The following is an 8,596-nucleotide window of genomic DNA, read 5'->3' as shown; positions in this document are numbered from 1 at the left end:
CAGCTGCCGGCTCCCCGCCGTTGGCTCGGCCTGCAAATGCCTTCCCTTCCCTTCCCTTCCCTTCCCTTCCCCTACCTTTCCCCTTCCCTTTCCCCTTTTCCTCTCCTGAAGCGAGAGGAGTGTTTTCACCCTTCCCGGGTCCCCTTTTGTTGCAGCGTTAATTTGCTTTCCCTCTTCAGATTTATCAATCTAGTCATCACGGGCTCCCTGCCAGGGAAATTAGTTTGGAGCGATGCCCGACAAAGTGGCGAGTCAGCTGCCGGCTCCCCGCCGTTGGCTCGGCCTGCTCCGCTTTGCTCCTTTGGTTGGCAGGGCGCTCCCAGCTCCGGCGCCCTGGGATCCATCCAGGCCTGGATCAGGGCAGGGTGGCCAGGGCCCCACGCGCCCCATTCCCAGGACGGGGTCTCCGTGTGCCGGCCCTCGTGCACGGCAGCCTGGGGGGACCAGGGGACTGTCTCCCCAGTATGTCCAGCTGTCGCAGGCTGGAGCTGCCTGGTCTGGGGTGGAAATGGGAGCTGTGGATGTGGCTGCCCCGAGGCAGAGCCRGGATTATATTGGGGCCGAGGAGGCGGCAGCGCACGGCCCCTCGCCAGCAGCTCCGCTCCTTCCCGCCRCCTCCGGGGCTGCGAAGCCGCCGTGGTCGGGGCAAGCGCAGCCGGCCGGGCTGCGGCCGATGGGCGGCTCGGGCTGCCCTGACTCGGCTCCACGGCGCCCGGGGAGCCGCATTCCCTGCCGCAAGGATGGGGGGAGCCGGGGCGGCCTGGGGAGGCCGGGGGTCCCGGCGGAGCCCTCCTTGGCGGGAGCTGGGGACAGCCCGGTGGCTGAGCYGGGCATGGGGTGCGGAGCTCCGGGCACCCCTGTCAGTCGCCCCGAGGGGGTTGGAGCCCTCCCRCGCCCACAGGCTGCCCTGACCCCCAGGCGGAGATCGTCAAGAGGCTGAGCGCCATCTGCGCCCAGATCGTCCCCTTCCTCACGCAGGAGGTAAGTGGGCACCTCGGCTCTGCCCAGGTCCCGGGAAGGGGCCGGGATGCAGCCTGAGGAAGGGGAGAGTTGTGGGGAGCCCCGTGCCTGGCCCTGGGGATGGAGGCACCGCCTCGTGTCCTGGTCCCCGCCGGAGCTGCGGCCGCGCTGGGGCCCCCAGCACCGCGCAAGCCCCGGCTCCTCCTCCCAGCACCAGCAGCAGGTCCTGCAGGCGGTGGAGCGGGCCAAGCAGGTCACCATGGCAGAGCTCAACAGCATCGTGGGGGTGAGTGACCGGGCCGGGCAGATGGCACTTCCCTGCTCCCGGGCTGCGCGGCGCGAGCGGGACCGGCTCTATCCACCCAGGCGAGCCGGGGCGGCCGGAGGCAGCAATTGGGGTTCAACGGGACAAAAGAGGAGGGCAGAGAGGCCGGAGCCGTCCTGCACTTGCCTGAGCTGGACGGGGGTTACAGCCCAGCCTGGGTGCTGCAGGGGGAGGATGAGGATGGAGAGACGCGCGCCGCGCCGGCAGCTCTGCGCCCCCGTCGCGGCGCGCTCGGCACGGGCACCGTTTGCTCTCTCCTTTCCAGCAGCAGCAGCTCCAGCACCTCTCGCACCAGGCGCCTGCCGTGCCGCTGGGCTCCCTGCCGGCCCTGGCTGGCGTGGGCAGCGCCGCGGGGCTCCTGGCGCTGCCGGGGGCCCTGGCGRCCCAGGCGCAGCCCCCCGCCAAGGAGGAGCGAGCGGCGCCGGCCGGGGAGAGCAGAGGTAAGGGGCGAGAGCGGCTGGAGGCGGGAGTCATCCCCCTCCTCACCCACGCGGAGCGGGARCGGAGGGTCTGTGGGGACGCCCTTTAGTGCCGCAAGGCCACAGGACACCCGTCCGTGCCTTGTAGACAGTGACAATCCCGCGTCCTGGGTGCCTCCTCCGATCAGCATCACCAAGCGCCTTGCAGACATCGTCAATATTTAATCATCGTTAAAGCAGTTCTGCGAATGCTACTGGCAGGCTTGGGATGAGTTATTAGCAGCACCCAGGTCGCCGGTGGCCTGTTGCTCTTGAAGCATCTCTGAGAGGGGACCCGCTACGAGCTCGGCCACCCTCTACCCAGGACAGACACCGGGGACTCATCCTGGGCAGTAGGACAGAATCAGGCAGGAAAAATTAACAGCCCTCGTGGTCCTGCTCCTCAGGCTTCTAGGGAAGATGGGAATGGGAAGACCCTGGCAGCCCATGAGGGTCCCTCAGAGGGGGGTCTGCGAGTGGAGCGGGACTCGGTGGTGACAGGGAAGCTGGTCACCAGGGAGAGGGGCTGCTTCGTTTCCTTAACGATCTGGGTTTGCCTGTGTGATCTGAAGGTGGTAAAAATAGCATGCGGAAATTGTGCCTGCATGCGCACGTCTGCCTTGCACCCGTGTGCGCAGGTGTGCGCCGCTTTCATTCTGGCAGCGTGGCTTTAAGGATGGCCTTCCCCCAGCAGGAAAACAAACTCCAGAGAGGATAAAAGCCGGCTGGGCTTAACCCTTAGGAAGCCAGAGGCTCCCGGGCTCGGCTCGTGCCAGGGCCGGGCCTGGGAAAGCATCTGGCCAGAGGCCAGCCAGGGCAGAGGGCACAGGCACCCGCAGTGCTTCCCCCTTCAGCAAGGACCCGTGGAGCGCCCCATATGGTCTGGGTTAATCCCTGGTGCCCCATAGCAATGCAAAGCAGGCGTGGGGCAAGCCCTGCTCCGCAGGGATCGCTGCCTCCATCCCCTCCTCCCCTTCCCGGGCCGCCCGGTTCAAGGCCGGTGTCCCCGAGAGCCCCGCGCCGCGGTGCTGAGCATCTGTCCTCCCGCTGGGGACGGGCCCGCAGACCCGCTCCGAATGCGGATCCGGACGCGCTCGCTGGGAGCACAGAGCCGGGGAGCAGCGCCAGAGCCCGGGCGATAACCCAGAGCGCAGGCTGGGAGCCAAGGCCTGGCTCCAGGCTCGGGGAGATGGAGCTGCTCCCTTCCGAACTGCTTGGGAAAGAGCCGCGAGCGAAGGGTGTCTGAGCTGGGCTCCTGAGCGCAGCTCCCCGGGGACGTGCGGGCCAGGGCTCACGAGGCCTCGCGAGCGAGTCTGCTTGTCGCTTCTTGAGAACTGTGGGGCCCGGTGGCTAATTCCAGCCTAGAGGTTGCCAAGTTCTAATACATTTTTTGGAAGTAGAGGGCTGGATAGATTTCCCCTTGCTTCCCCGAGAGAGCCCAGCGTGCTCAGCTCCTGTTAGACATCAGAGAATCCACCCAGCACGTGGGCAAAATGGGAGTTTGGGCATGATTTTTCAGCCTGGTCTCCTCCGGTTCCRTGTTGCCCCTCCTTTTCCTCCAGCCTCTGCCATGGCACTAACAGCCTCTTCCTTTTCCTTCCCTGTGCCGCGTGGATGCTCCCGGCTGCTCCCGCGCAGCCGCCCGGACRCCGGAGCGCACCCCGAGCCGGGTAGGTCCCGGCGCTGGCTCGTGTGCCTGGTCCTCGGGACTTGAGGGCCGTTTATCCCGGATCTCCTGCTCCAGAGGGCGGGAAGYGGAGCCGGTTCCGAGCTGTGGAGCTGCTGCCGGCTCCTGCAGGGCCCCCGGTGCTGCTGGAAATAACGTGGTCCCGGGGAGGCTGGAGGAGCGGGGAGAGCTCGGACCTCAGCGCCGAGGCTGGCACGGGGCTGGCACGGGGCTGCTGTGCTGGAGCACCACAGCCTGCTCCCTTTCCAGCATGCTGGTAGGATTCCCGGGAATGCTTTGTTTCCCGACCTTTGGAAGTAAACAGCCCGGAGAGAAGGGAGCTGCTCTCCTCTGCGGCAGCAGCCCGAGCTGCCGTCATTGGCACACAGGGAAAGGGTGGCCCTATGGCACCTATAGCCCACACTGTGGGGCTGGGGCCGGGCGCTGCCCCCGAGGCAGCAGCGGGGCAGAGCCGGCTCCTCCGCGCCCGGAACGTGCCGTGGATCCTCATCCCGCAGCCCCGTGTCCTGCCGCGCACGGCGGAGCAGCGCGTGGGCGGGCGCCGCGGGCGGGCGCCGCGGGGCTGTGTCAGCAGCCCAGGAAGCAGCCGCCGAGCCCGGGGAAGGGATTTAAGACGCCCTTGCCCGCGGCTGCGGCACAATCCGCCCGCCCGGGGAGCGGGATGGAGCGCGGGGCCGCGGCCGCCACCGGGACGGGCCCTCATCCCGCTCGGCCCCGTCCCGCTCCCCGAGCCCCRCGGGACCAGGGTGACGGCCGAGCAAAGAGCAGCCTCCAGCGGGGATTTTCCACTCCCGCCATCCCGGGTATCTCCCAAGGGGCGGATCTGCTTCCCCACCCGGGGCCGGGCACATGCGGCGCCCGGCGCCGTTTCCGTGCGTGCCAGCTGCCGGGTCTGGGCGCRCCGCGGCCCCTCTCAAGTGCAGCTTCCTAGCGGAGAGTGGGGATTATCCCCCGCCGCCTTTGCCACCCCGCGGCTGCATCACGGCCTGGTGCTGCTCTGTGGGCGCCCTGCTCCCTGCCCAGGGCTGCTGCAGGGGCCACAATTCCCCATGGAGGGAGAGGATCCGTCTGCAGCGGGCACGGCCGCCCCTCGGACACCAGCCCTGCCCTCTTCCCTCCTCCCGGCCCCGTTGGGGCTGAACACGGGCCAGGTCCTGCCCCTGATCACCCCACACTGAGCAGTGTCGGCAATGCCCCATTTCTGCTCCGACCCCCCTTTGACGGGTAGGGTCCCGCGCCCACGGCGGCTGCGGCCGCACGGGCTGTGCACAAGCTGCCGGGATATTGGGAAGCAGGCAGGGAACCACGGTCAGCAGCGCTGCTGCCCTCCAGCCCCTTCCCTTCGTCTTCCCGCCCCATCGCAGAGCATTTCTGCCTCCCCTCCGGAGAGCCTGCCGGACGCCGAGCGGACGGGCAGCGCGGGGCTGAAGCGCAAGCGGGACGAGAAGGACTTGCCTGGGCCTGAGGTGAGCGGCAGAGCGCGGCCCGGGCGCCGGGAAGGGGCTGGGGGCGGCCGGGGGTCCCTGGGGTGCTGGGCAGAAGGGGGAGCGCCCCCTTGCAGCACTGGATGAGCCGGAGCAGCTCCCTGTGTCCGGGAGCGGAGCGGGAAGAGCCGCGGCCTCGGAGGCGGGAGGGAAAGGGCAGGAATCCTGCAGGACAAGGAGAGCTGATGGCTCCGCTCCGAGAGGCCTGTGCTGCCGGGGGCTGCCCTGGGACGGGGTCCCTGTCCCCAGGATCCAGCACGCGGGGAAGGGGCTGGGTGCTGCCAGGGGCAGGGAGCAGAGCCCAGGCTCTGCAACCTCCTCCTCTCCTGACGGAGCCCCTGGGCTCCTCTTGCTTGCAGGACAGTGATGGGGACAAGAGCGACTACAACCTGGTGGTGGACGAGGTGAGGCCGGGCTCTCCGGGGCGCACGGGAGCCTCGCGGGGCCCTCGGCATTTCGGGGCTCCGGCCCCGCGCTTGGGGCTCCTGAGCAGCCGGTTCTGTCCCTGCTCACAGCCGGCTCCGAGCGCGGACTGGAGTCTCCGTGTCCCCGGCCCGTCCAGCCCCTCTGGGACGGGATGAGCTCCTCATGGGTGCCTGCAGCCTCTCTGCGTCACCACAGCAGAGAGCAGCATGTTATCCCGGCCCGGCTCTTTGGGCAGAGACACCCCTTGGGGACACCCTTTTGGGAACATCCTTTTTGGGACAGCCTTTTGGGGACACCCTTTGGGTACATCCTTTGGGGACACCCTTTTGGGGACACCCTTTTGGGAACATCCTCTTGGGGACACCCTTTGGGGACACCCTTTGGGGACACCCTTTTCTTTCCTTCCCTGGAAGCTGAGCGGGGCTGGAACCCATGCTCCGTTATCCCCTCCTGGCCCTTCCCCAGAACGGAGGCTCTGAGCGGAGCAGCAGCTGCCGTTCGCACAGAAAAGACCCTCAGAAAAGCTGCTCATGGTGTAATTGCTGATAAACCCGCAGCGCAAGGGAGCGGCTGCGGAGCGCAGGGCCGAGGGGCGGCCTCGCTGCGGGGGCTGCCCGCGTCCCCAGGGGTGCAGGGACATTGACCGGGCCCTGCTGCCCCCCTGAGCCCCCCACACCACAGCCCCCAGGGCCCTGAGGAGCCCCCGCGGCACCCAGCGCCCTGCGGAGCCCCCACGGCACCCAGGGCCCTGCGGAGCCCCCACAGCCCCCAGGGCCCTGAGGAGCCCCCGCAGCACCCAGGGCCCTGCGGAGCCCCCACGGCACCCAGCGCCCTGCGGAGCCCCCACGGCACCCAGCGCCCTGCGGAGCCCCCACAGCCCCCAGCGCCCTGCGGAGCCCCCACGGCACCCAGCGCCCTGCGGAGCCCCCGCGGCGCCCAGGGCCCTGCGGAGCCCCCACGGCGCCCAGGGCCCTGCGGAGCCCCCACAGCCCCCAGCGCCCTGAGGAGCCCCCGCGGCGCCCAGCGCCCTGCGGAGCCCCCACGGCACCCAGCGCCCTGCGGAGCCCCCGCGGCGCCCAGCGCCCTGCGGAGCCCCCGCGGCGCCCAGGGCCCTGCGGAGCCCCCACGGCGCCCAGGGCCCTGCGGAGCCCCCACGGCACCCAGCGCCCTGCGGAGCCCCCGCGGCGCCCAGCGCCCTGTGGCGCCGGTGCCGGGGCTGACTTTGTGCCGGGCGGAGGCCGGAGCAGCGGCTCCGCGGGCCAGGACGCGGAGCTGGACGAGGCAGGGGCCGCGTGCAGCCCCCGCCCTGAGCGCCCTGTCTGTGCCCAGGACCCCCCGTCGGAGCCGGGCAGTCCCGGGCGGGCGCCCGCCGCGCGCCGCGATGGCACCGGCAGCCCGGCCTCCAGCCGCAGCTCCCCGCCGCCCCGGGGCAGGGAGCACAGCCCGGTAAGCRCRCCMRKGGGGSYTYSKKGGRWYMRGGSMMCCGTGGGTGCTTCCCGGCACCYGGAGCGCGTGGGGCAGCTCCCTTGGGCAGGTGCTTCCCACCCGGACACCCGCAGGATCCTGAGTAGCTCCCAGTGCCACCCCCTCCCTTCTCCTTCCTCTCCCTTTTCCACTCTCCTTCCTCTCCCTTTTCCGCTCTCCTTCCTCTCCCTTTTCCATTCTCCTTCCTCTCCCTTTCCCGCTCTCCTTCCTCTGCCTTTTCCACTCTCCTTCCTCTCCCTTTTCCACTCTCCTTCCTCTCCCTTTTCTGCTCTCCTTCCTCTCCCTTTTCCACTCTCCTTCCTCTCCCTTTCCCACTCTCCTTGCTCGCCCTTTCCCGCTCTCCTTCCTCGCCCTTTCCGGCTCTCCTTCCTCGCCCTTTCCTGCTCTCCCTTTTCCATTCTCCTTCCTCTCCCTTTCCCGCTCCCCTTCCTCTCCCTTTCCCCTTCCTCCCGCCTGTGCCAGCCCGGATTGAAAGGTCAGCGCGTGGGGAGGGGGCGGGCGGGCGCCCCCGCCGCGTCCCGCGCCGCCCCCGGGGTCAGCAGCTCCTGCGGCCGCGGGAGCAGCGGCGCAATCGGATTAGAGCGGACAAAGCGCCGCAGCAATCTGCCCGCACAGCGTGCCGCTCCGCGCTCCCGCTCATTTATTTTTTTTCCTCCTTTGCTGGTGTCGACAAAATCCCCAGGCAGGGGGAAAAAAAGGGAAGAAATAGGAGAGGAGAGAAAAGAGCCGGACACGGGGGAGCTGCGGGGGGCACGCGGGGCTGCAGGATGCACAGGACACCTGGGTGGGCTGGGGACACTGGATCCATGGGGGACGTGGGGTTGGGGGGCGAGGGATGGGCGGGGGGCCCGGCTGGTGCCCCATAGCCCCCCGCTATGGCTGTGCCTTGGCCTTGCAGAGCGACCCCCCGGCCGGGGCTCCCCGGGGCGCCAGCGCCTCCCCGTCCCGCGACGCCCGGACGCCGGGGCCCAGTGTGGCCGCCCCGCTCCGGCCGCCTCCCGCCAGGGCGCCGGACCCCACGGGTGAGCGCGGGGCCCACGGCAGCGGGCGCTCCTGCCCCCCGTGCATGGCCCCGTGAATGGGTGACCACCCATGGGTGACCACGGGATGTCACCATGGGGGTCCCTGCGGTGAGGGGATGTCACCATGGGGGTCCTCGTGGCGAGGGGATCCCGCAGGTGCTGCACAGACCCCGGGGAGACCCTGCCCACCCAGGTTTCAGGGCTGATGCCTGCATGGTTTTGAAAGCAGCAGAGAGGGCACTGAGAGCTAAATTGGGGGATCCCTGTGGCTCATCATGACCCCGTGCACCCCCTTTCCCTGCCCTGGTTTCCACGAGAGGCTCTGGGGAGGCAGGTGGGAAGAGCTGGGCCATGGCCAAAAGSGGAAGGCTGGCACGGGGAGACATCGAGCCGGGGCTGGAGCAGCTAAGCCCTTGTCTGGGCTGGAAAATTACAGAGGTTTAGCGAAAACTGAATTGGAATTGATTTCAATAACCCGGCAAAGCCCTGGAGGAAAAGCCACGTAGCCGCCCAGCGCGGGGGACGCGGCCAGGCCACGCTGAAGGGCTTGGCCGGGACCCGGGGCTTGTGCAGGGCCCGGGGCAGCCTTGGGGGGCCGGGGTGGGGGGCACCCAGCCCCCTGCACYGCGGCGCCCTGGCAGGAGCCCCCCGCTCCTGCCGTGATGCGGGCGCCGAGGGCTGGGCGGCGATGGGCGCTGCGCGGCGCCGGTGCCCGGTGGCGACGCCGCTGTGTCCCCGCGCAGCGCTCC

At 69.5% G+C, this 8,596-nt stretch overlaps 1 protein-coding gene across 1 annotated transcript in view; it reads left to right on the top strand.

The window, feature by feature from the left end:
* TLE2 (transducin like enhancer of split 2) overlaps positions 1–8,596 on the top strand; it is a 13,047-nt gene that overhangs the window by 2,215 nt on the left and 2,236 nt on the right. The window contains exons 5-9 of the mRNA XM_026038783.1: positions 919–981; positions 1,172–1,246; positions 4,795–4,896; positions 5,274–5,318; positions 6,670–6,786. Of these exons, the coding sequence (XP_025894568.1) occupies positions 919–981; positions 1,172–1,246; positions 4,795–4,896; positions 5,274–5,318; positions 6,670–6,786 (402 nt within the window). The remainder of the gene's footprint in view (positions 1–918; positions 982–1,171; positions 1,247–4,794; positions 4,897–5,273; positions 5,319–6,669; positions 6,787–8,596) is intronic.

Source organism: Nothoprocta perdicaria, unplaced genomic scaffold (genome assembly GCF_003342845.1).
Source record: "Nothoprocta perdicaria isolate Ctin4 unplaced genomic scaffold, notPer1 scaffold_218, whole genome shotgun sequence".
Lineage (NCBI taxonomy): Eukaryota > Metazoa > Chordata > Aves > Tinamiformes > Tinamidae > Nothoprocta > Nothoprocta perdicaria.
This window is presented reverse-complemented; position numbering and strand designations above follow the sequence as displayed.